The sequence below is a fragment of the Calliopsis andreniformis genome, unplaced genomic scaffold (genome assembly GCF_051401765.1).
Source record: "Calliopsis andreniformis isolate RMS-2024a unplaced genomic scaffold, iyCalAndr_principal scaffold0022, whole genome shotgun sequence".
Taxonomy (NCBI): Eukaryota; Metazoa; Arthropoda; class Insecta; order Hymenoptera; family Andrenidae; genus Calliopsis; species Calliopsis andreniformis.
This window is the reverse complement of record NW_027480432.1, coordinates 7,202,562-7,229,354: the sequence shown is the minus strand read 5'-3', so window position 1 is coordinate 7,229,354 and position 26,793 is coordinate 7,202,562. Positions and strand designations below refer to the sequence as shown.

Sequence of the window (26,793 nt, the reverse complement as noted above, 5' to 3'; positions counted from 1 at the left end):
TAAGTTAAATATTTTACAATATCACTAAATTGATGCTAAAAGTCTACTATAAGTATTTAAGCACTTGTCCCTTTTGGGACATCTATTCTATACTTCTATACTTCAATTTTTACACCCATAAATCTATCTACATTTAGATATGACTATCATTGTAAAAGTATTCCCTATTCAAGTATCGTTTGAGTTAAAATCAATTAATATAAAATTCTGAGATGTCTCTAATAAAAAAAGCATAATTTTCAAAGTACTGCAAAATTCTCACGTGAAACTTCCTTGTTCAGTTACTTTCAAGACGGCCTAAAGACAATCGAGCACTTTGGCTCGTACGTGGCGGACCTCAGCGTGAAGCTGCAAAAGATCAGACAAACGCAGGATGAAGAAAGAAGACGCTTGACGGAGCTGAGAAATCTTCTAAGAAGCTCAGGTTGCGACAAAGAGGTACAAATTACGACCACGAATTTCCCTCCTGCTTCCTTAACTATACTTCTGGTATAAACATTGAGAATTCTATCGTTTTCAGTTAAACGTAAACGCGAATGCAGGGTATTCGCTCCACCAGCTTCAAGGAGACAAGCAGCATGGCGTAACTCGGTCTGGTCACTTACTGAAGAAGAGTGAAGGGAAAATGAGGAGGGTCTGGCAAAAACGGAGGTGTGCCGTTCAGGCGGAGGGTTATCTTGATATTTGTCACGCGGATGAAAATAAACCACCCACCAGAGTGAATTTACTGACCTGCCAGATTAAGCTAGTACCAGATGACAAACGGGGATTTGATCTCATAAGTTGTAAGTTGGATAAGAGTACAAATTACTAAGCAATGTAGCCTGTATTTAATGAACTTTTGTGTAAACTGTTCCTGGAGCAAATTTCCAGTGAATTAAAGCTTATAGATTAATATATAATAAACACGCTAACCCATTTGCTATACAAAGCAAAATTTACATCCTGAAGAAATAATCACCTATTTTTACAAAAGCAGCATCTATTTACAAAATGCTGTCTGTAAGCTATTGTTTCTCTTTAGTATAGGTTCAGAGCTCATTGACAAGTTTATACTAAGAGACCCTCAGTTTTAAGATCAATTTTTGTATTGTAGTCTAATATAGGCTTGCCAGAGATGTGAAGAATACTATATCTCTGGATTCCAAAGCCAGTGTTGTATTAAGTCCACTTTTTTCAGTGTGACTTAATACACTTTGGCTCTGTAATCCATATCTGTAACTCTAGATGCCAGTTACTTGTATTCATCGTCTCTTCATATTATTACAGTAGTTAGCTATGGTATGAAGCTATGGCAAAATACACAGAGATGAGGTTTCCTTCCAACAGTACTGTAGTTGAGACAGCTTATATAATAATATGGAAAATATATCCAATATAATTATAAGCCAAATTTTGATTTTTTTCAGATAACAGAACATACCACTTTCAAGCAGAAGATGAGGCGGACCAGCGAGCATGGATGTCCGTTCTGGTCAACTGTAAGGAACGTGCTTTGCTACGAGCATTTGATGCCAGTGGCAAGGCAGAAGCTGGTAGCGGGAATCCCAGTTTAGTTGAACTACAACAGGCTGTGATTCGATGTGTCATGAGGTTACCTGGGAACGACCAGTGCTGCGACTGCTCCTCGCAAAATGGTAAGTCTGATGAGGAATCTTTTTCACCGAAATACCCAAAGATTTCAGAGACACTTCATATTTCGTATGAAATTATAATAGGAGAAAAAAATAGACTCCATTTTTGTTTCGGAATACAACATTCTAGGTAGATTAAGTAAGTTTTGACCATGGACTCCTTCGAAGACAGTCATTATTTTGTTTATAGATGCCACGTGGTTGTCCACAAATTTCGGCATAATCGTGTGCATAGAGTGCAGTGGCATCCACCGAGATTTAGGTGTACACATATCCAGAATACAGTCTCTGACACTGGACAATGTTGGTACTGCACAACTACTTCTCGCAAGGAACATGACTAATCAAGCGTTCAACGAAGTGATGGAGGCTACGTTACATCATAAACATAAGCCAACGCCAACGTCCACAATGTACGTGATATATTCGTTCATAATTCGATTAAATTCTTCCTCGTCACTCATTTATAATTCAATTTGTTTCGTCTTATATCACACAGGGAAGAACGATACGAATTTATAAGAGCAAAATACGTAGACAAAAGATACGTGATGAACACATGCGCGGACGAACGAGATCTCCTGTCCGAATTGGAACATGCTGTCAATAACCGTGACCTGCAGCAGCTGTTGCAAGTTTATGCCGAAAATGTAGACCTAGCAGCACCATTGCCTACTTCGGTACGATATTGAAATTAAGAATAATGAGGAAACAAGGCAAATTTTAGATAATAAAGAGCTAATAAAATTACCAGGCACAAGAGAGCAAAAATGTAGAATATCCTACTAAAAATCAATATTTATTACAAATTGTAGGACCTAGGCGAAACGGCATTGCATTTAGCCATTCTACGCGAAATGGGGAATAGTTTACACATCGTCGATTTCCTGGTACAAAACATGTCTTCAGGTGGTATAGATAGAACGACAGTCGATGGCGAAACAGCGTTACATCTTTGCGCGAGGCACGACAGAGCTGAGGCGATGAAATTACTGTTACGAGCGGGCGCCGATCCAACAAATCGAAATAAACAGGACAAAACACCGCTGGACATCGCTCAAGAAATGGGGCACCACACTTGCAAAGAGTTGGTAAGCTATTACAGATGTCCATGTAATTTATGTAACAATACTGTGCAACACAATGGACGTGTCATAATGGGGATCAAATAATTTACTCGCAGCTGAGCCACGCTCTGCAGAGACAGAAAACATTGTTCGACAATGTTAATATCGATTGGAATCTTTCACATGACGAAGGCTCCACAGATTTCTCTGATGACGAAACGATAATAGAAGACAGGGTATGTTAATGAGGCAACAAGGAAAATGAAAGTGTGAGAATTATTTAAAACCGTATTTAAGATGCTTAATTGTTCTTTTCTTCCAGAATGGATGCTTGACACCCGAGAAGAAGTCTCGTAGCAGGCCACCCTCCTACGTAGGTGGAGGTGGCAGTGGTGGTGGGACGGGGTCAGGAGACTCGCCAGTTACGCTACGAAGTCGAAGTAGCACTTGCGATAGTTTGCAAAGCGGTTCTTCCCCTAGTTCCTCAACGAATAGACAACAGATGCCTCCGCCACCACCACCTCAGTCGAGAAAACCTGTCGCTGGTACGATCTCCCTTAAACGCAAATAGACAGCGTGTATTTTAGATCGCTGCTTTTATCGTATTCTATAATTGTGTACAGGAAGAATATGCAGGATATATTTATAAAACTGTCAGTATATTTAAAAGTTATTATCAACTCTTACGTCAAGCCGATTATAGACGTCGAAGGGTTGAAGGGCTAATTATATTTATTCCTTTTTTAGTACCTGCACCAATGGCTCCAGATATTTCGGTCAATATTCACGGGTCACTGAAGAAGCGCGTAGCTCCACCGCCACCACCACCGACCGGAAGTACAGGTGGTATACCCTCCTCTCATTACGGTACACTACCTTCGTCCGCGTCCTTAGCAGCCTCGACGCATAGCCGTACAACGAGTGAACCGATCTTAGCTGGGCATTCTTTACATACTCTACCACATGCGTTAAATACATTAAACAGTCAACATCATAAAAGATCGCCCAGTGGAGATTCTTCAACGGGACACGGTGCGTTTGAAAATTCACGATAACTTCTCTACGAATCGCTGACTTGTTCGGGTAAACGTAAAAGCCTGTCGCCTCTTTCCAGTTCTGGAATTCATGAAATTCTGTCTGTTCGATAGGGACGGACAAGGTGAACAGCTCGACGCTGCAGAGACCTAGGAATCCACCCCCACCTGCACCCTCGGGTATCAATTCATCGAGATTGAGTAATGGCCGTAGCAGCGAGTCATTGAGTTCTATGTGTTCGGATCACGGATTGGGTAATCCTGTTCCGCCTCCACGTAAGGTAAGTTGCTTGTCTTTTACACAAGCTGTAGGCATTTTTTAAGGATTTATATCCAAGTTAAGAGGTACTAAGTCCTAAACAGATGTCAAAAGATATCAAGAACCACGTCATTTTCTAATCTGAAGCTCGATTTTTAAATGGCAAAAATTGCACTGCATTTCAAATGAAGAAAATAAAACGAGTTCACAGTTTTTGAAGAATTAGAATACTTATTAGCTGTCCAAGAGACGTGACGAGCATTCTCTTGTGGATTTTGTATGCGTATCGCTGACAATTAAGTAATGCGCGCCGGAAGTTCATGTACTGAATTGTAATTACTTATATCGTGAAAGTAAAGCTTCAGAATACGAAATGGTGCAGGGTGTTCCTGTTGATTTCATTTGATGTCAAGGATTCGCGTTTTATCTTATATTTTCGGAGCATTATAAATATGAAGAAAGGGTTGTGGTTCTTTTAAAGAAGAAATAGGGAATATTGAAACATGGAAATCGAGGAATACTCCTTTTTTTTTTATATTGTTTTCGGATGTGTAATGCAAACGTACTGAAATATTATTTCATGCTGAAGCGAATGATGTTTTATTTGTATTTTATTTGGCGCATATCAGTCATCAATGCCGGTAGATTTCTAACATCTCCTTTAACGGCGTATGTGTATGTATATACATCCGTTCAGAATAATGATCGTTCATATAACACACATACTAACCATAGAAGTCTTAACTAACACGATGTTACTCCTATCACTTTTCCCATGTAGTAGTTAATTAATAGCTTCTCTTCGATTCTTTTTTATAAACTTTGATATTTTGCATATCGTCATACTAATCACACATACCACCCGTGATCTTTTAGTAGTATTGGTATATATTCATCAATTGCAATCATATTTTTATCACATTTTGTCATTTCTGAACCTTTGCAGAAACATATAGTAATATATATAATGCACTTTTTATTCACATAATGCATACTTCATCAATTCATCAATTCAGAATGCAGCTGGAGCAACAGTTTCTAAATTGTAATGTACTAATACCTTCAATAATTTTTACAAAATTACGTAACGCCATATGAAAATACATTTCTAATGTCATAAAATATATTATTGAAAATAAAAAAATAATATTCTATGCAGTAAATAATATTCTATAGAATAAAAATTGAACACAATGTTTAAACATCAAAGACTTCTTCTTAATTAGAAAGACTATTTTTGAGAGTTAAAAAAGAATTAAAAACACTGTACTTTCTTTAAATTTTCGAATTGGTATTTAGACACTGCATGTATTTCAAAGACAGTGCTTTATGGTTTGTTATTAACCATTGTTGGTACAGCGAAGGGACCGGTCCAGGCTAGAGAGCTACGCCGAGGAGCCTTCATCTATGCTCCCAAATCTGAATCTGGTAAACATCAGCCATCCCACATTACAGCTTGCTACACTTGAAATGTATTTTAGCACTAATATACAACACGTGAGCCATGTAAAAAAATGATACATTTATGTTATAATATCTAAATGTAGATATTGAACCTTGGAAATTTCAATTCTTAAATATTCTATTGATGCTGCTTTAATTTTTCTGCATTTTTAAAGAATTTATAATATCCCTTTTTTCGTGAATGAACTTATAGATAATTTATTTCTGGAATATTTCATTAATATAAAGAAAATTAAATTCTATACTCTTATCAGACTCTTAAAATACTTTAAATTTCAATTACTAAATTTTCTATTCTATACTTTATTCCAAGAAAATTCTTTGCATTAAGTAAATGATAATGAAAATTTGTATAGCAGGAAGTATTGATACAAAAATGTTGCATTATTATAAATATCCTTTTCAAGTGTGGTAATGCTTTGCATGATCAGTCGTGCTGTCTGTAACCATCGTTCTTTCATTGTCAATGTTTTTGTATAATTTTTATAGAAATAACATTTTGCTTTGATTCGTCGAATTTGTTGATTTTCTTTCAATTTTAAAATAATAATTTTGTTCAGTTTTTACTCGACGTTATGTTACTTCCTGGATTTCTACTATTCAATTATAATCAGTATAAAGATTCTCAAGATAGAATGTATAAGATGATTGATACTGGATGACTAATGTAATTTTCTGGCCAACTTTCGTGCTTTTTGCGTACATACCAATTCTAATCTGTCACTGTGACATTTCCATTAATCAAAATATGCCATGTTAGGATGTAATCTTAATTTCCGCATGATGTTCCTAAATTTGTGTTTGAAAATAGCACTTGAACGTACTAAACCCTTTAACTATTCTGATGTGATACTAATTTTGTAAATTTAAAAAGTGGATGATATTAGTGGTAAAACTAACTATAGGTCTCCTAATAAAAAACTTATCACACAGAAGTTATCATATTATCACACACCAGTTGGTTGTACCACGTTCATCTTCCACTTTGTCTGTAAATAAAAATATAATGGACAACCTGAACTTAAGGGAACTGAATTTAAAATTGACTTTTAACTGGCATGATACATATTGGAAATTCTAGTTCAATAAATATTGTATATTTAGTAAATTGCAATGTAAAATATGATAGAATATGTAGTAGAAGTATTGGGTTTGATAACATGTTATTGAGTTCCTTTAATGAATTCAATGTTACACATCTATTTGTATGTAAACGACATAATTAGAAATATGTTATTAATAATCAGTAGATATATTAATGATTAATTTCATTTAAAGTATAGGTGATAGATATATTGTTCATATATACAGTGGTCTAATAACTATTGCTATTTAAATACTTCCAAAACTGTAAAACTTAATCTTTCATATTTATAGCTCTTTGGCACAAAGAGTTGTTTTCCAGATCTACAGTTCTAGAAGTATTTAGATATTTAGCAATTTATTATCTATGTATAATTCATGATTCAACAAATACACTGTCTATAATTTCTGAGATACTGTAACATCCAATTCTTTTAGTTAAACATATTGGGTACGAATCACAAAGTTCTTTATTTTTATGTTCAATTTTTGTTGCTCAAAGAGTATCTTTCAAACTTAAAATAATATAGTTTGAAGATTCTGAATAATTCTATGCATTGAGCCAGAAATCATATGAGCAAACTATCGTACACAATGTGTTAACATTTCAATACAATCTTATATTCTTCAAAAAAAAGTTCTCTACATGCATGATCTATTAAAACAAGAGAAAAGCATACTAAAACATATTGACCATGCACGATCTACATATACTCTTGGAAAGAAACTATCATCCTTCTACCTTTCTCTAGAATTTCCAATTTAGCTGTCCTCGTGACTTAAGGAAGCATTCTTTACATTCGTTGCAGTCGTCTCTCAATGCTCTCATGAGTTGAAAGAGTGCTTGCTTCGTCCATGGAAAATTAAAATGGACGTATACATCAGTGACCATTCTAACTGTTATCTTTGTTAATTTCCTTTTTAGCCAACTGCATCGACCCTGAATGGCTTTCGGCGTTGTCGAGCTCTATACGACTGCGAGGCTGATAACGAGGACGAGTTGTCTTTCCGGGAAGGTGAAATCATTATCGTCACCAATGAACACACCGACGACGACAACTGGATGGAGGGCGCCCTCGAACGAGCACCAGAAAGAAGAGGAATGTTCCCAATCAGTTTCGTTCACATGTTACAAGATTAACATTCGGTAAGCCTGAATTCATTGGCAAGTGTTACCAGTACTGCCAGCACTTTGAGCGTTGCTAGCCTCGGCAGAAAATCTTGGATGAGGAAACCGAAGGATTGAGCGAGGAAATGACGCTTCTTGACACCAGACTTTATGTTGCTCATACTACCAATTCTAGAAGGCTCTTCAAATTGGAACCTTTGTAACAACTCAACTCCTTTTAATCAAAGAGAATGGTTCTTCACCTTCACAGAAGAATATTAAACCTGGCAATCATGTTCTCTCACAGACACTGAGACATGAAAACAGCAATTGAACTTCTGTCAGAGCGTGCTGGCTTGGAATCAAAGAGAGAAAAACATTGCTACAGCGCTTCCTTGCTGTAGGTTCAAGACTCATTGAAGAATATATGAATGATATTTCTGAAGTCAACTCGTATACTTGTAATCCAGTTATATCTGAAAGAGAGTACAACGAGCAACTCTAAACTTGCTTCAAGTAACTTCAGGATATAGTATATAGAGTAATGAGCTTATAACGAGCTAATACTGTAAAGACACAATTGTTTTTCTAAGGAAACACCTTTCCTAAAGGTAGAACCTGTTTCATATTCTCACGAAAACAATCTGGGTGTCAAGCAAACGTGTTCTAAGGAATATGATCAAAAAGCAGCAAACTGTGCGTGCGTTGAGGGGAAGTCTGGCAAGACTTAGGGTTAATGGGGAAGACTGGGGGCGTTACACGGTTTCAAGGCCGATGCTAAAAATGTGATATAAGATATATTTCAGTATATAAATTATTAGTATTACAGAATCGGGTTAATGAACAAATTCTATGTTAAGCAGTACCGTTGTACGTGGCGCTGTAATTTCACTCGTAACGAGAACTATAGCAGAGCGGATACTGGTTTATCTTGCTGCTAGTATCGATTCTACTAGGTAGAAGAGGTATTCGTTATTCGAGATAAGAATTTACGTTCAATAAACATGCACAATTTAAGTATAGAGAGAAGTGCGTGTTACGTGTGTGCCTGTTTATGCATGCGTGGTAACTGAGCGAGAGTGGAGACAATTAATATTCAACCTCTAAATTTGTCGCATGTCTTAAGTATTTGATGCATACTTCTTTTCCGTACTGCCAATGGTGAATATATTCTATACAGTCGCGTTCCAGATGTGAAGAAACTCGTAGAGATTCTCGTCGTAGGAAAACGTAATTAAAGGGATAAATCTAGGGATATTTAATTGGTCCTTGCCTCGGTAAGGACGAAATCGTGACATTAATATTGCATGACACCGATAGTATTATTAGCGTATTCGATATTAAGAATCACGTGTCGTTACAATTTTATGTACATTTTTTGTAATGCCATATTATTTGTTAGTACATACATAATTACACGTACATACACCACGCATATTTCACAATATATTTATATATGCGTATATGCACGATATATTGTGAAATAAAATTATCGAAATTAGAGGTTTATTAGTCATTAAGTATATGAAGAAGGATATTGAAGAAATGGATGAAGTCTAGAGATGTACGTGCGATTCGATGATTATGCACCGGAAGCGAATTGAAATGTATTTTTTATTTTACTTCAAATATACATACACGAGACCAAAGAAAGATGTTTGCAAAAGGGAAAAGCAAAGCTGTTTAACTCTTTTATCTACGGGATTGTAACTCCTCTAGGTGATGATTGTAAATTTAATTGCGATCGTTATGGTTGCTGTAAGTTGTAATACAATTAACCGACTGCTGATTACATTGCCAATTTGCATGAAAGCACACAAGATCTTCGACAGTACCCAGCAGCCAGTTGATTTTATTCCAAGTACAGCTTTCCATTTGCTTTATTTTCAATGGTGAACTGTGCACTTGATTCTTTTGTATTTAAACATTTCCGGAACGTCGCCAAATATATTGTTGTGAATGCTACTCACGCGTTCTATTTGTATCGTTCGATCGGTTCGGATGAGAGGGAAAAGAAAAGCGTGAATCGACGGTCAACTGAGGACCGTGTCTGCTGCCTAGTCGAAATCGGAATAGAGTTAATATTTTCTCCAACACTGTCTCCGAGACTCTACTTTTTGTCGACTCGGGATTTCGAATAAAATCTAGTATCGTTACTTAAAGTAGAAAGAGAGAAAAGAATTTAAGAAACGTCTAGTTCGCTGTTGCAAATGAGAAAGAAAAAGTAAAGTCCTCGGAACGGCGTTATTTCTTACGTATAATTAGGCTAGGCTTGCAACGTTTTACTGTTTTACTCGAACGAAACGGACAAAGCTTTTATAAGGACAACTACTGTTAATTAGTATTAACGTTTCGAGTAGCGAGGGTATTACGCGCGAAGGATAACGATATACGTTTTGACAAGTCCGCAGAACCGAAATATTTCAAGAAGAAATGCCTTTCTTCTTAACGTCCCCTGATCTTTTTCCCCCAGCACGTCTATCTGTGCAATGTACTGATCGTGGCAGGCGGAAACGAACAATGAGGAAAATTTAATGGAGCTTTCTAATTGCGGACGACTCAAAGCGATTCTTGTTAAGCCATGATGAAGATGTATACTGATCTAATTCGTAGTTTCATGGATTTATGGATATTATGTACCTAGAGATACGCGCTTCTAACAGGGAAAATAAGAGAAAAACAGGGTTCGGCGTAACTTTGATTTCAAATCACGTCACTGTGTAATGCCAATCTGTAATTAAACAAGAAAGAAAAAAAAATGAAAAACAGTCTAATCCATCTAGCATTAAGCTGCCTTTAACTTCGTTTATGATATCGTCTTTGTAATCTTTGACGCGTCCACAGCAGTGCCAGGCTGATCGATGCTAAAAGAACACAGATGATAATGTTGGTCAGTGTATATATGTGTATAGAGTAAATAAGCGAGATGGGGGAGAGAAAGAATTGATGTTTATACTATTAAGCATACAGTAAACGATAACGTAACATTTTAAACATGTATTATACGGATATATTTAAAAAATGGAGTCATGTAAATGATCGTTGCTTTTCGCGTGAAACTTGTGTTACGAATATACTCTTGGACTAAATGTAAGTGAAGTTGAGTGGAATTTCTTTTAATGCAGATCTTTATGGTTCTAATTATTTAAACATAGGAACTGTGGTTATGCACAGTTATTTACCAAAAAATATAATGTAGTATTAAAATGTTCTGTCATATAATTATTATTAAATTATATTATTAAATATAGTATTTCTATTTTGAACTTCTCGTAGTAAAATTACCTCTGTATGTTCTCATATGCAATTTTCTTTTGTAAAGGAGACTTAACTTTTTTGTTCGTCGATATATTTATTTTAAATAAAATAACTCGGTTTATTTTACTCGAAATGCTAAGAAGACTTTCGTTTTAATTGAAATGTTTCTCTTGTATTAATTCTCCATTACAACTATTCATTGAATTAATTTATTTTGTCTATATGTATAATGCTAATGAGAAATTAAATTAATTTTTAAAAATTCAATACTGCAAATTTTTTACATATTAACAATTCAAGTTGAAAATCATATAGTTACTGTGAAGAAGTGTTTTGAAATAATTATTTCATAAAAGAAAAAAAAGAAAGAAAATATAAAATAATTTTTATTGTCCAAAATAGGATATTTCCTTTTTCTATTTCTAAATTCTTATTTGCAAAAATATTCTAAATTGTACGTGAAGAGTATTTTTTAAATAATATCATGGAGTCCATAAATAACCAAAAGTTTCTAATCTGTTCAAATTATCCTGTCCTAGTTTTCAACCACAAATCAATGTATTACCAGATTAAGTTTCTAGCGAAAAGCAACAACTGTAAACATGAACTTTTTCCTCTAAACTTATTATACTTTACGCATTTAATAGATAAGTATTTATTATTATTCTGTAGTTACTTACCCTAGGTACGGAAACACACCTTAAGTAGGTACGTGATTATACGTTTCATAAAGAATGGATTTCTAAAATAAGAGTACGAAAGAAATTCCTCGTATTCCTGGCATTTTAAAAGCCAGATCCAATCCAGATATAATGTGCCGTTATATTATTAAGTTTACCTACGTGTACGTACCTAATAATACTGTGCTACTAAAAAGAACGATAATCAGACACAAGTCATCTATTTAGATGCAGCCTTCGATGGCATCGAAGCAGGTCTAAATATTGATATTACATGAACGGTAATGTGTTAACATTTACTGTATTCTTTGCGGCTAAATCGTCACAGAGTTGTCTCTTGGGCGGTTCACAACTCTGAAATGTATCAGAAATAAATATCATTTAGAGAACCAGAAGATCTCTCTTTCATTTTCTGTGCGTTCAAAGACCCACACAATTAACAACCTCCTAAAAAGTAATCATAATTTATGATAATATATGATGCAGCTTCTATAAAGCCTGAGGAGAAAAATATTTAAAAAACACATAGACAAATAAGCTAAATCAAATTACTATTACTACAAAGCTAAAGCAAGCATAGTGACAAAGTAGTAACAAGAATGACTCCCCATCCAAGGATGGCGAGCCATTAGTAGTTTCCCATTCTTGCAGGGACTCTTCAGCTTCTTTCTTCGGGTAGTCTACCCAGCTGAAACTTAGCTCTAGGCTCGAGATTCCCCATCACATTGAGAACGAACTAATTCTCAAGCTAGGGTAAAGCACGAGAACATGACCAGCAATTGCGAGGAAGTCTAGGACTCCCAGGAAATTTCTGTTCGTGAACACGTACCTAATCTCAGGCACAACGTTCGACCTATCCTTCCGACCGCGGCCCAGCGACCCTAGTGCAATGTCGCTGAATTTGAAGAGCCAAGAGCAAAACTGAGGCAATGACATGCTCCATCGCGCCAGCTTCACCTTGTCCCTTCAAATGGATTACCCCAGAAACAAGTCATCACGCGAGAACACGCCTACCCGATCAAAGAGACTGTGATGACCTGCCCCAGCCCTACCTACTTACATCTAACATTCACACCAGAAGGTAAACTACCTACCTATCTACTTGATCCCCCTCTCCTGTATTTAAAAAATGGCAAAAAGACAATCACAACAAATGCCCACGACCCCCCACCCCCGACTCTTTCACTCCACGGTTCTCACACATGACACCCGGGTGCAAGGGCCTAGACTAGGGAGAACGTCCCGGGACGCCTCCGTCACCCGAGTTTGGCACACAACAATCACACTCTAAAGTACGTACCATTTTCCTGAAATCGACTGGCAAAGGCTAGCGACCATTGCGTACGAATGCAAATTTAGATAAATAGCAAGAAATGATTGGGTATCATGTAAGAATTTGCTGTTTGTATGCTATAGTGATTGGACTATAATACACACTTTGTGTAATTATTATTACTTTATACGTGCACATATTCTGTGAAGTATATACTATGTTAGCATGAGTAGAAATGGAATATGTACACGTGAATGCTAGTTCGAAGAAGAATCGACGCAATTCCACAGCCTAACCACATACACACACACGAGTGGAAAATACGTCGTGCACGATACACTAACACAGTGCCAGTCGCTGAGAAATTTCATTAAAATCTTATGAACTAAGTCATCGTGCCCCTTTGCCTCCACCTACCCAAGAAGCACCTGGGCACGTGAGTAAGTCGAAGGCAATGGGTACGGGATTGGTACCTGAAAATCCTGAACTAGAAACAGTGATTAATACATAATAGAGAATGTAGCGGTCTAGTATCTTTCTTTTTTAATTCAAATGATTCTATTTTTTTTTAAATTCTTTAGCAAAAGTAAGGACTCGAATTTGTATGAATTTCAGCAAGGAAAAGGCTCTACTAAAATTCTTTTTATTAAAAATGGCTCTACGTAAAATTCTCTCTATCAAGATAAAAAAGACTCTATTCTTTATTTTACAAAAAATTCTATTTCAGAAACTTTGAAATTTTTAATCAATCTCGGGCGATTCCGTTGTCAAAGTAAAGTTTTTATAAAAAAAGAAAAATTTACATTCATTTTCAATATTTGACAACGAATTGCACCCGTCGCGAAATGTCTTCTTGTACATGAGATACTTAGAACGTACATTTTTCTTACACTATCGAGCTTTTGTACAGAGGAAATTCTCATATCACTTTATTTTATATATTATTATTTGGTTGTCTTTAAAATTAATATCTGAATCTTTTCAATGATGAATATTCGTGCAACCACATTATAAAATAGAAAATATATACATATATTTTACTAAAAAACGCGACGTACAAGAAGACCCTAGCCTGAATTAAGAAACACACAAAAAATATGTTACTACTCACGAGTATAAATTTATAACCGCGGTCACTATGCTCGCAAAACAGCAAATACAACAAATACAACCAGTCACTCGTGCCGCTTAGGACCTTTGTGTCCTACGACATGATTGAATGACCAGAGGAACCATAAACATGCGTTACCTTAACACCCACGGGATGAAGGCAGCTCGACGAATTACCCAGGGGGTGTCTGCTGGGCCTGCAATAAAACAAAAAGGAAATATTGAAAAATCACTTTTCTTACTTTCAAATTTTCAATTCTATACTCTACGTTTTACTTAAAATTTTAACGAAAGTAAATAATACTTACATTATTCTTCTCCTTCCGGCGCCAGAGCTCGCCAACATAGGAACATATTGTCACTGACTCTAAGTACAAATACATGTATCAAGCGTCTCAAAGAAAAAAAGTAAAAATAATAGACTAAGAAATAAAAGCTTGCCCGTAGCTCTAGAATTATTTGTAATACGAAAATAAACACTGACTCTAATATCGCGTGTACCTAAAATCTGAATGGACTTTACATTTGGACCAACTTGTCCTATACAATCAAAACAAACACTAAACAAAATTAAAACCGCATTGCACGCGGCTACTATATCATGACAATTCTACTAAACGCAAAAAATCCTTTTTCTTTTGAGTGTTCATTTTTTTACTTTCAATAATAACTAGGACTCTGTAAAAAAAAGAAAGAGCATATACATATCTTTAAAATTAAGATAGTTAAATATATACAAGTATATATTTTACAAGTATATTGCATAAAGCTGAGGTATTTTGCAAATATTACAATGCAGAAGCCACATAAAACAATTTAAATATTTTCTAAGTATAAATTTTCACTAAATAAATAATGACCTTTCGTTTGCCCCAGGTATCCAATGGGCATAAAATAGTGGGGAGACGCCAGCCATTGCTGTAATTTATGTTGCAAACTAGAAATTAAATACGGAATGTTTGCAATATGTATACTTGGTAATTTTGAAAAAAATTCCCAACAAAAAGGGATGTGTAAAGTCATAAAAGGGACTCAAAGATAATAAAAGACTAGTTTGGTTGTGCATTATTACGTAGAATTTTTTTTAATTTGTATTCTATATATTTGTCTTTTTGACCGTTTATAGACTGCATGTGAATTTTTCAACAAATACGAAAATATATAGAAGGATAGATATAATTCTACTGTGTAATAATACGACAGCCTCTCATATTTTATAAAAACATACAAAAATCCAATAAATTTTGCAATAATATCAAAGAAAATAATGAAAAACTTACCTCTGCGATCGGTTGTGCACTTCGGCGTCCTTCCATTCGAAGAGGCTGCGCACGCACCTTCGAGAATCGCAAGAACGTCATTCGAGTTACGATAGTATCGTATTTGACTCGTTTGTGATCTTCTATCCTCTGACTATAACAAACAGTATGAAAATACACCAAAAATTAAAAAAACACATTATATCCTAACCCTGTTTCATTTCAGAATTAATAAAAATGTATCTGTAGTCGACAAAATGTGTCATAAGTTAATAAATTTTATTAACTTTTGCAAAAATGTCTAAAGTGTCGCTTGAATTTTGGCGCCATTAAACATGGCTTGGGATTCATCAGGTGATATAAAAGAATATGAAATTTAAGAAAATACAGTATACAGAAACTAAACATCGTTAAACAAATTGTGAAAATAAAAATGGCATTCGAAATTCACTAAAATTACTTAAATTTATTACTGTAAAACAAATTAGTGAACACAGAATAGAAATATATTCACCAATACTTCCATACAAGTCAAAGAATTTTAACGATTCTAACAAAACTGCATCAGCAGTATTAAAAACTATAATTAACTATTCTTAATTCAGCCAGATATAATAAATAGATAATGTATGTGTGTTAAAATACAAAATAATTTGTTGGCGAACTGTGCATTTGAACAATGAGGGTTACGAACTCTTCATATGTGAATTGTGTCTTAAATTCATTGAGATCAAAGTTAATTTCTTATAAAATAGACAATAATATGTTAAAGTTAAGAATACATACCTTTAAAATCGTTCAGAAGCCGCTAGAAATAGAATTAAATACGTTTAACATGATGAACGATGCATGCACGTCCGACCTCCAAGGCGTCCACAGAGGGAATGACGCCGCGCGCAATTTGAATAGCCATGAATGGAGTCATGGCCACCGAAATTGGTAATAATAACAGGAGAAGAGATAAATTTATAATCTCTGAGGAGTAGACAGTATATAAACTGCGAAGTTTATTATTCTAATGAATAATCTTTATTTATTGTATCATTCCCAATTAAAATCCTTTTTTTTCTGGGTTGTAAACGAAGATATTAGTTCGAAAGTAGTGCCGCTAGGTGGCGCTAGTCTTCAGCTAAAGCCCAGTGGCACGGCTAACTCTGTTGGGAAGTGGATCTCTAGTTTTTGTGGAATTCATTAAATTTTTGAAACGCTTGTGCATTAGTAAATAAATAATTGTTTTATGCTACACCATTATGTAATTAATTGTAAAATCTCTACAAGGAAACTGGATTTTTAGATTTATAAGTAAGTGCATTTTTATTACACTAAACTTTTCCAATGGAAGCACAAACGTTGCCATTAGATGTCTATAGTGTTGCTATTCCAAATTTTAAATACGTTTGTAATATTTTCTTGCAGTGTGACAATTTCAACAATTTCTTCGCTGAATTAGATTGCAAAGTTAATTTCTGCATCGTTGTAAGTGTAAGTAACTTTCATATTGTATATGTGTATATTGTGGATAAATAATTTTTGTTTATTGTTTTATATTTGAGACTTATTCTACTGATTTTACTGTGTCTGATGTCTGATCTGACTAAATGATTTCTGGTAGTAGAATAAGTCCCAAGTCACGAAATTTTTGCAACAATTAATAACTGAAACAAAGCTCCAAAGGCAATTTTATTTTTCTTGATTTTTGTCCTATTTTGACATGTAAAATCATTCTTTAAATTTTCTGATACCTGTTATGAAGCATCCTGCAGGTTTTATAATAAGAAAATTTATAAGATAAATTGGAAAAGTATATTAATAATTGAATACTGCACTGCAAAAACCGGTCTGTTCCACTTTCTTAGCAAAAAACGATTTTTTCTGAGGATTTTAATATATTTTAGTACTCAGTAATTTCTTTTTAATAAAGGAAAATTTTAAAAAATGGAGCTGACTAGTTTTTACTCCGAATCTTTCAATATTATTACATTTTATAGTCACAAAATGCAATTTTTGGCCTCTAGAATAACTCTAGATTCCTAAATCTCAACTAACTCAACAAAAATTGATAAGTTATCATTACTTACTCACACAACAAATTCTTAACATGCATAATTCTTCATATTTGCACAGCAATACTATAGAAGACCTACAATAATTCTAGATTAAGATACGTACATATAAACCCATAAATAACTCATATGATTACGTATGTCATACAATCTGGCGTTGGTCTCTCGTCTCTGTTTTCTCCCACGTTAAAAATGCAGGAAATAGGCACGGGCGAAATAAATCGAGCGTACCTTTAACGAAAACACTGCATCACAATACTGTTAAATTAAACAAATAACACGCTTAGGGTGTGGCCATGCGTTAGCTGTCCCCGTCGCTTTGTCACGTGTCGTCCGTGCAAACAGACAATATTCAACCGCGGCACCTCCGGGATATGTCATCAGCAGCGCATTGTGCATTCGGGGGGAGTAGATGAAGGATCCCACGAAAACAGTATCGCGTGAAAAAAGGGGGACTGATGTGTAACTCCAACCGCGAGCAATATTCGGCAACTGTTAATTTAGATTTATCTTATGGGAACAGACTCTGGGTGGTAATATCTGTCATTCTTGAGAAAGTGTCTGTGTACACTATCGTGCATTAGTATTTGGACACTTTCATGTTATTGGACATGCATGAAATGCATGAAATACTTACACTTTCTTATTTGTACTAACTGACATTTAATGTTATTCTCATGTAATGTAATTCTCGTGTGGTGTAAACCTTATAACTGTGGATGTAAGGTAAAAGGACCTAAGTCACATTTGTGAGTTTCTTTAGATACTGGTATTTAATGTTTTCAGCTTCAATGCTGTCTTATGGACTCGAGTCGCCTTGAATCCCTATTTTTAGGTCAAAAAATTTGTTTAATGTCCTTTCTTCTTTCTGAAAATATAAATCCTATATTTTAGATGTTGATTAAAGTAGCTCATAGGTTATAACCATTACAGAAAAAGAATTTTGCAATTTTGCAAGAACCTCACATAGCTCAATCTCACAAATCAACATAACTAATACAAACATTGAAATACACAAGAATTTTCATAATCATACATATACATCATCCCAGCTATAGTCATAGCTTCTTGAGGAATTATAATTTCATATCGAGACACTTCTAAAGCACATTCAAGTCCTTATCAGCATTTTCCCATCTTCTCAATAAAATTACACAAAAATAAAACTCACGTCAAAGTATTCTCAAATACAGTAAACAACCTCATAACAAGACCATACTCGTAAACAGTTCCTAGTCTCAGCAAGAGACTAGGATAGAGAAGTACACAATGAAGAAGATCGTCTTCTCCGCGAATAGGCGTCTCTATAATCGACGCGATAGCCGAGGATAAATTAAAATGCGGTGGAGTCTAAATCAGAATCCAGAAAGGCAGGCAAGAGCCCCGCTGGAGAGGAGCCCTTTCAAATTTATCTGCCTATCCTTTTCATCTCGAGCTGCTCTTACGAGGGACTGGAGCAAGAGGGAAACGTCGGGAGAAGGGAAAGGAGACGGACGATGCGGAAGGAGAGATATGGAAGAGGACAGGGGATGCGCGATCGTCTCGCCAGGCCCGAATATCCGCGTGGGCCCTTCGGTTTTCAAGGAGCAGCGGCCCCTAATAATAGGGTACACCGAGGATAAACAAACATACACGCCCCTGGCATCTCTCGTTGAAAGAACACACGAGAAGAAATGTAAAAAAAAAAGAAAAAGAAAAAAAACAATTTAGCCACGCCACTTAGAGGATGCAAGGTGAAGTATGATAGGTACTGAAAGATTAAACAGAAAATCGGCCGCGTGTTTCGTTTGCTCGGAACTCGCACCGTGAAATTTCAAATAAAACCCGAGGACTGAAGGGCCAATTAGTCTGCCGATTTTTAATATGTGATCAAATTACGATATTCCAATTTTGTTAGTTGCCCGAACGTTGGGAAAGACGTGTGTATTCGATGATGGAAAAAAAGGAATAGTTTGCCAAGTTCATCTCGGCAGGAGCTGTAAATTTTAAAAGGCAGAACTGTTAGGTGAAGTTGCTAATTGCGAGACGTTTTTGCGACGACTCTTCCTTCAATATCGCTGATTTCTTTGCAAAAAGAATGAATGTGTACATCACTCTGTGTAATTGGTTCCGCGAATTCGATCAACTTGGAATGGGTTTTCGTGCACGTAACCAGCTTCTGTCTTCTCTGTCGTTTTGGAACGGTCCCTCGCAACAAATGGGACGAAACGAATCGTGAGGACTTTTTTAATTTTCTAGGCTATGGAATGTATAAATTCGCCTTGTTAGCATTGTGTTTTATCCAAATGGGGCACGTGGATTATTTTTATTATAGAGAGTCAGCAGCGATGAGTGTTTGAAAGATGAGAAGAGCCTTTCGCAAGAACTTGGTTTAGAAGAATCGTGCCGACATTTGACGTCCTTTTGCACTGTATCTCTTCATTTCTTGAAATGGAAGCAGAAAAGCGCGGAGGCTGGAAGGATCTTGTACTCCGCCATGTAATCAAGGGAAGTAAAGATACAGGAGAATAAAACCATGGTCGAGAGACATTACATCTTGGATTTCAGCACTGTTTCTGAATAGACGCTTTCTGTACGTATTTTCGAGTTTCTCAATACTTTTAAGGACTCAGCTTTTATTTCAGATTCCAGACTTGCGTTGGTATAAATTAGAATCACTGTCTCATATATAAGGTCCATAAATATTTCGATACATTGGCTTTGATAAGCAATACTTCATCTGCTCGAGAGTCTCGAATATGTTGCACAGTTATTTTAATCGACACGAAGATAAATCGCGTGGAAGTTAAGTGGTATAGGTCGATCCATTTGTCTCTAGCACGTGCAAAAGACGAGCGAAGAGACGCGCAAAATACGAGAGTACGAAGGCTTGAGTAAAAAAGAGTCGAGGCAGGAGAAGAAGAGGAGGAAGAAGTGGAGGAAGAAGAGCGCAATGGAGAAGAAAGAGAGAACGAAGGTAGATGAGACAAGAGGCATTCTGGTTTGTGGGCACAGCCGCTGCCTGCAGCCCACAATTATGATAATAGCTTCTGAGTCCTGAGTCTTGTTAGTCCAACGTGCAGCCAGCTCTTTTTATCTACATCTTCTTATTTTTCCTCTCGCCCCCTTGTATCTGTGGCCTACTGTAATTTCTGCTTTCACCCCTTTGCACGATCATGGGATCGGTCTGACGACCAATCTGATTTTGAGAAACAAGGATGACCTAGATTCATATATACTACAGTATTTCTTCATATTTTTGTGTCTTTTGCAAATAATCTTCTGCTTGAGGAAAATTAGTTCAATCTGAATTGGAAAAAGATTCCACATTTCTTTAAAAAAAAATACAGGTCATCCTACTGTAATTTCAAGAACAGAACTGTCTTACATACTTAATAGTAATATAATTTTCATTTCCATATGCAAAGTTCATCCACATACAAACATGTTCTGTCATTAAAAGATGATCTTTCTAAAATACTCAATAACTTCTAGCTCCACCATTGTCCTCAATACACTCTTGACAAGCCTCTAACAATTATCAATAATAGCCCAAAGACGCTCAAACACGGTATTCCACTTCTGTCATTGAGGAAGCTTAAGCAGAAATAAAGGGCTCGTAAACGTAAAAGTTAAACGCGCAGGGAATGTATGCAAACGACCTAAAGGACGCACAAAGCTCAATTGAAACGTAGGAACGTTCCTGTCTCATTAATCGCAAATTAAACTGGTCAATACGTATTTTCCTTGAGCCTCGCTGTCTACGCTCTGCTGGGGAAGGTTTTTGCATGTCAGCGGATTGAATGCGCCTAGAAAATCGCGCGAGGAGTAAGAATACAGGCGGGTAGAGTCGGCACCGACTGCTCACAAGGAACAAACATCGTGTACGTGCACGCCTGCGCGTTCGTAAATGTTGTAAAAGGCGGTAGCAAACGGAGCACGCTTTAATCCACTTTACGACTCACCGTCGGTCCTTTTGACAGAGCGGGAAACGTTAATTGGAGACTGCGCCACGATCGAGCAAAGAAAGCTTTTCAAAGCGGGAACCTACACGCGTGATAGTGCCCCGAGCTTTTTCAGGATAAGCAGAGAAACGCCGTTTCTTCCTTCCTGATAGGCGAGCCGCGGTTTCGCCGACTGCGCATCAAAGCTTTCGTTCGAGGCCAAACGGCGGTCTATTGAAAAGTCGCGTCGTTATGCGCCCCTAATGATGCATTATTAGGCGAGATCCATTGGAAAAGCGCAGTCGTGTGAGGGAGGTTAATGGTATGCTGGAAAGCTGAGTGTCTTTCGAGGGTTTGCGGGCAAAGTTTATTAGAGGTCGAAGTGTTGCATTAATTTGTGTTAATAGGGGACTGAATTTTGCATTGTAACAGGACTATAGTCGATACTGTTAAGTACTTTAAAGGTGATACCTATTTTCTGGGTTACTAAAAAATGAGTTAAGCAAATATCAGAAAACATGAATATTCTACAATATGATGCAGAGGTTCAAAGATATTTTTGCTCTTCTCAAATCTTTCGCAGCTAAGGATAAATGCGGATGAAACAAGAATCTGGACGATACCATCGTGATATACGACTGTTTGTTCAGATTAGAACCGACAAAGGAGACTGTTCTCTCTTCTTGACTCTTTCTTGATTTAAGCGAAGCGCCCTGTATTTGCTCTAGATTAAATGGAGCTTCACGGCACGGGCGGCGATGTCCTCGCTACGATATCTGCTACCGTACATTACAGCCCTTTATATTGTACATTGTATTCGCAACGTGTTTGCTGGTAAAAATATCGCCACAAGAATTTTTACCACTGTGTATAAGATCGTGGCTGTGTGATAGAGGAGAAATTGAAGTGAAACGATTTTCTCAGTGCAATGAAGAATTGTGAAAAGTGTTGAATGCATTTTATTCATTTTATTACAAATTTGAAATTTTATTATTTATATGAATATCCAATGACTGATAAAACTATTTGTGGAAAATTGTCATTATTAAAAAATATTTGATTTTTAGAAAAGATTTTTATTCATACTTTAAAAATTAATTCAGCAATATCGGTACTTTATTTGTTAAGTAGATTATAAAAGCTTATTAATTTTAAGAGGATTTAGCCGAAAAATCTACTTCCTCGTATATTTAACAATATAGGAAATGCTGAACTACAAATATCATCTGTATTGATAGGTACATAATACAATTTCACATTAAAATGTCATAAATTAAATACGGAACACATAGAAATTGAATTCTGTACTAGAAATAAAGGATATTGAATTATTATTTAAATAGCTTTCTGCAAGTTTAAACTCTGAAGCACTCTGTACATTTAAACGTACATAATAGGTAGGAAGCTAGTTAGTCACTTCTCGGAACTTGATTTATTACCTCATAAGCAATAAATTATTAAAAGTTACGAGGTATTTATCGATAAATAATATTTCATATTTTATTGTCGTTTTCACATACGCAAGAAATGCGAAATAACAATAACTTCGACGATATGATGCCTTAAGATTTAATGGTGCACAGTAAATACTTAAAGAGGAGAAAATGGAGATGAGAGAGGAGGTTGATGGAACTAATTTGCCTTTCTTACGAGCTACCAAGCATCAATAGTTCCAGATCAGTCGATACATGAACGCTTTCCTGAAGTGCTTCTTATGGTGGTCATCGCACAACAGAGCAATCAGATTTTTTCTCCTTGTCCACGGGAATCTCATCCTTTTGCTCCTCGTGAGCTTTTCAATCAACCGCAAATTTACAAAACGAGTCCTGTCTTCCCCGACCCACCCTTTTTTATACTGCATCTTGTTCTGCCTTTTTTCCCCGTGAGACAAGATCGTCTGCCTTCTTTTAGTCTTTCGTCCGTAATAACGGCGTTCAGTAATCAAGCTTTGATAGACTAGAAGGGTAAAAAGAAGAAGGCAAGTCGTAGCCCTACGTGGGCGTTCTTGCCAGCCATGATACGTCTCAAATTATGTAAATGATAAAGACAGAAATTACAGTCGATTCTTCGTCGATTAAATATAAGATTGAGATGTTGAAATAGGGAAAGTGGAGATAGGGCTGTTTGTTTGCTGTTGAAGAGATACAGGTGTTCTATAATCCTTATTTCAACAGAAGGATTACTCTTCGAAAACGGTATGAATATTTATCTTCAGTAGATATATATATATATATATAAAACAGAGTGATTAACTGGAAACCTTCTAATGAGTGTTGACAGCATTTATTGTAAATGCTGTAGCATTGTAAGTGCTGCCAACACTCATTAGAGAGTTTCCAGTTAAACTGATCATCCTGTATATGTATAAATGTATGTGCTTTTATTTGAGATAGGAAGATACAATAAAATACTGGCTTATGACTAAGAGAATTTTATCGTTTATATTTTTTTAATAAAATTATATATTTTCATTCGAATAGTATTATATTTTGTCATATGTGAAAATAAAAAGGGGAACACAGTAATCATATAACATAGAGTAATTGGCACTATAGCACTCTTGCCCTCTGTATACTCTAAAAAATCAGCCAGTTCAAGAACCTAATCACTAATCACTGCTTCCAATAACCCCCAATCACAGAATCTCTACTTCCTCAAAATATTCTCAATACCACAGTCTGATCCACGAAATTCAAAAATCGAGACTCCTTCAGCTCTCCAACGCTCCCCAACCCTCTTACCGCAATTCCCAGCAACCCCACCCCCGTCTCAAAATTCAAAAGCAACCACCCGCATAGCTGCATACCACATATGCAGCATGCACCGTGGAAAATGCAACAAGTAACATCCGACCGAAGCAGACAAAAGCGCGCGCTAAAAACTCCGCCGAGCATCGCTCCTCCTCCCAGAATCCTCCCTTAAAAGAGGCACCAAAAATTCCCTAGAATCCCAAAAAACCCCTTCGCCGCATCCCCCAAGCCAAATTTCAGCCAGCCCCTTCGCGAATCCCGATTCCAGTCCCTCCGTAGTCTCCGTGCTTCGAAAGACGAGGTCATCCGACCGCCGCGACGCTCTTGGCTCGCGTCTCTTGTGGGTGGACCTCGGTCGAATTCGGTCCGACTCGGGCGGTTTCGGCTCGGCGAAGCTGCCTCGACCTCGGTCGACCCATGGCGGTCGTAGCACACAACTGGTTGCGGCTTTCACGAGGCAGGTCCGCGTCGCGCGCTCCTTCGTGCATTCTCTCGCTCCGCGGCCAGTCTCTCGCTTTCCGTCGTTTTCCCCGCGCCATCGGTCGGAGCGACGTGCGCTGTCAATGCGCCTCGTCGACGGTGCCGTTACGCGACCGTAGCCGAGTTACACGCGGCAAGAGCTGTCAGAACGTCCCCATCCGACACGGCGAGCACGCTCGCGAGCACCACGGCCGTGATCGCGGCGGCTTATTTTCGTCTGCTGCCGGAACGGCGTGCTGTCACGTGCACTTAGGCCCGTGAAATCGGCGGGGATTTACGATCGTCCTGGATCATGAGCCGAGCCAGGAGACTTTAACGTTGTTTACGGCGGAACGTGACGCGTGTTTACGGGTGCTGGTTTATACGTGGACCGGTTGAGCACGTGGTGGACGCGATGCTCCTAAAATTGGCGGTGTTGCTGTCCGTTCTGGTGCGGCCAGGTGCAAGTTACTTCAACCTCTTCCTCAGCCAGGCTGAAGTGCGGAAACTAATGGGTGAGTGGAGATTGTATACTGCAGCTATTTCTGATGGGTTTTGGAGCTTGTTGGGCTGATGCGTGGTGGATGCAGATGGTACAAAGTTGGCGAGTAAACCTAAGATATTGCTTCTTTTGGGAGATTTTGAGGGGATCGATGCAAATTGGTCAGAATTGAAAATGGTGAGCTCCAAAAAGTGATCAGTCGTACTGTTTAGCAACAACGACTCTTTTTGGGGGGTTTTGATGTATGTTAATGTTCACTAGTTGCTTGTCAGTATTGTAGAATTTTTTAAAATGAAACTGACTAGTTTTTCCACCCAGCCCTTTAATTTAAGGTTGATAAATAGTACAGAATCTACGCAACTTGTGAAAATATACGAACTATGTCTTAACTACATGTTATAATATTATTGGGGAAAAAAGTCTCTGTTTTTGAGTTCCATTTCCTTAGTCATGTTCATGGGAATGTAAATTCATTAGACATTGTCATCGCTGAAAGTTTAAATTGTCATCGAATCCATTAAGGCAGCTGTGCTCAGCATTATAATTGAGTAATAGACAGTGAAGAATCGCTCGCATTAAAATTCATACGGCAGATTCATTATCTGGATAAAATGATCGAGATTTCATCAACGATTTACAGATAGATTGAAAAATTTAAAGACACCATGATACTGAAGTATTAAAAAATAATTACTGATAGAGATATATTCAGAAATTTTGACAATAGTACTCTGTTGAAAAAGTAGTATTTATAAGTACTTCAATGATTATTCATTGAATATTATGCAAAAGTTAAAAAGGTTGCTTTTAATTGCTTGCAATATAGTTATCTTTGTAATCACAGTATGCAAATTAATGTTGCTAATTTTCCTATTTTTGTACAATATTAATTGAATAAATTCACTCCTTTCATAAATCATATCTAGTGTCAGTGGTATAAACACACGCCACATTTACAAATTCTAAATTCCTATGGTAATACACTTGCCTTACTAGCAGAGAAAATAACTAGTCACTCTCACAGAACTAATCTATCAATCTCTGTCAGACCTACTCTTTTCGGTCTACATTTCAGTCAGCGTTACATTCGTTCTTATTTATGTGTTCGAGTGATCGTTTTGTAATCCAATGAATGATCGATAAAAGTAGACCTTTGGACGAACGTAGAAAGGTAGTTCTTCAAAGTAGCGCATCTAGAAGTGCTCCGCTATTTAGCACACTGTATTTGATCTGATTATTCTGTTCTCAATAATGTTTAATGATCTTTCTAATACGATCTAATATTATCCAATCTAATATTGCCCTTGTTTTCCTAAAATAATAACGTGGAAAGCTACTTATTAGTCGCTGCAATTAAGTAATCACAAATGTTATTGAACGAGTATTCGACTAATTGGACACAAAGTGGATAGCTAACAGCTGAAAATCTTCCCACGAAGTCTGTTATTCTACCCCCATCGTAGTGATTTCTCCTCCAGTGAATAAGTTTACTTAAGACAAACTTAGAAGGAATCCGCCTGAGAAACTTAGATGAGACAAACTTAAGTTTAAACTGGTGGCTTGTTTTTGCCTAGTTAAGATACAACGAGAAGGCATAAAATTGTGAATTGTGATCATTCCTATAACAAGGATGCATTGTTGGAATTCTTCGTCTTTAAATCTGTGTTGGATATCATGTCCAAATAACCATACTTATTTTTAACCGAAAACATTCTTTTAATGCCTTTCTTCTGTCTAAAAATCTAAGTTCTACATTCTAGATCTCCATTGAGACCTCAACTCGAATTTTCTGAATATGTGACATAGGTCGTTTTGCGTTACAGCCACAGATCAAGTCTCACGAATTTAGCCTTTCATGTCTAGCCCA

At 36.6% G+C, this 26,793-nt stretch overlaps 2 protein-coding genes across 7 annotated transcripts in view; both read left to right on the top strand.

Annotated features, from left to right (window-relative positions):
* The window catches only part of Asap (ArfGAP domain of ASAP), a 45,923-nt gene extending 33,941 nt beyond the window's left edge, over nucleotides 1-11,982 (top strand). For 3 of the 6 annotated variants that reach the window (XM_076391623.1, XM_076391627.1, XM_076391622.1), the window contains 12 exons: nucleotides 282-438; nucleotides 521-785; nucleotides 1,410-1,637; nucleotides 1,825-2,047; nucleotides 2,134-2,314; nucleotides 2,450-2,725; nucleotides 2,818-2,937; nucleotides 3,024-3,246; nucleotides 3,449-3,733; nucleotides 3,850-4,016; nucleotides 5,354-5,422; nucleotides 7,467-11,982. In XM_076391623.1, coding sequence (XP_076247738.1) covers nucleotides 282-438; nucleotides 521-785; nucleotides 1,410-1,637; nucleotides 1,825-2,047; nucleotides 2,134-2,314; nucleotides 2,450-2,725; nucleotides 2,818-2,937; nucleotides 3,024-3,246; nucleotides 3,449-3,733; nucleotides 3,850-4,016; nucleotides 5,354-5,422; nucleotides 7,467-7,682 — 2,410 coding nt within the window. In that variant the 3' untranslated portion in view covers nucleotides 7,683-11,982. The remainder of the gene's footprint in view (nucleotides 1-281; nucleotides 439-520; nucleotides 786-1,409; nucleotides 1,638-1,824; nucleotides 2,048-2,133; nucleotides 2,315-2,449; nucleotides 2,726-2,817; nucleotides 2,938-3,023; nucleotides 3,247-3,448; nucleotides 3,734-3,849; nucleotides 4,017-5,353; nucleotides 5,423-7,466) is intronic. The other 3 variants (XM_076391628.1, XM_076391625.1, XM_076391626.1) reach the window with 2 other exon arrangements.
* Nucleotides 11,983-24,839: 12,857 nt separating this feature from the next.
* Nucleotides 24,840-26,793, top strand: part of Dnt (tyrosine-protein kinase Dnt) — a 29,967-nt gene continuing 28,013 nt past the window's right edge. Inside the window, exon 1 of the mRNA XM_076390585.1 lies at nucleotides 24,840-24,939. Coding sequence (XP_076246700.1) covers nucleotides 24,840-24,939 — 100 coding nt within the window. The remainder of the gene's footprint in view (nucleotides 24,940-26,793) is intronic.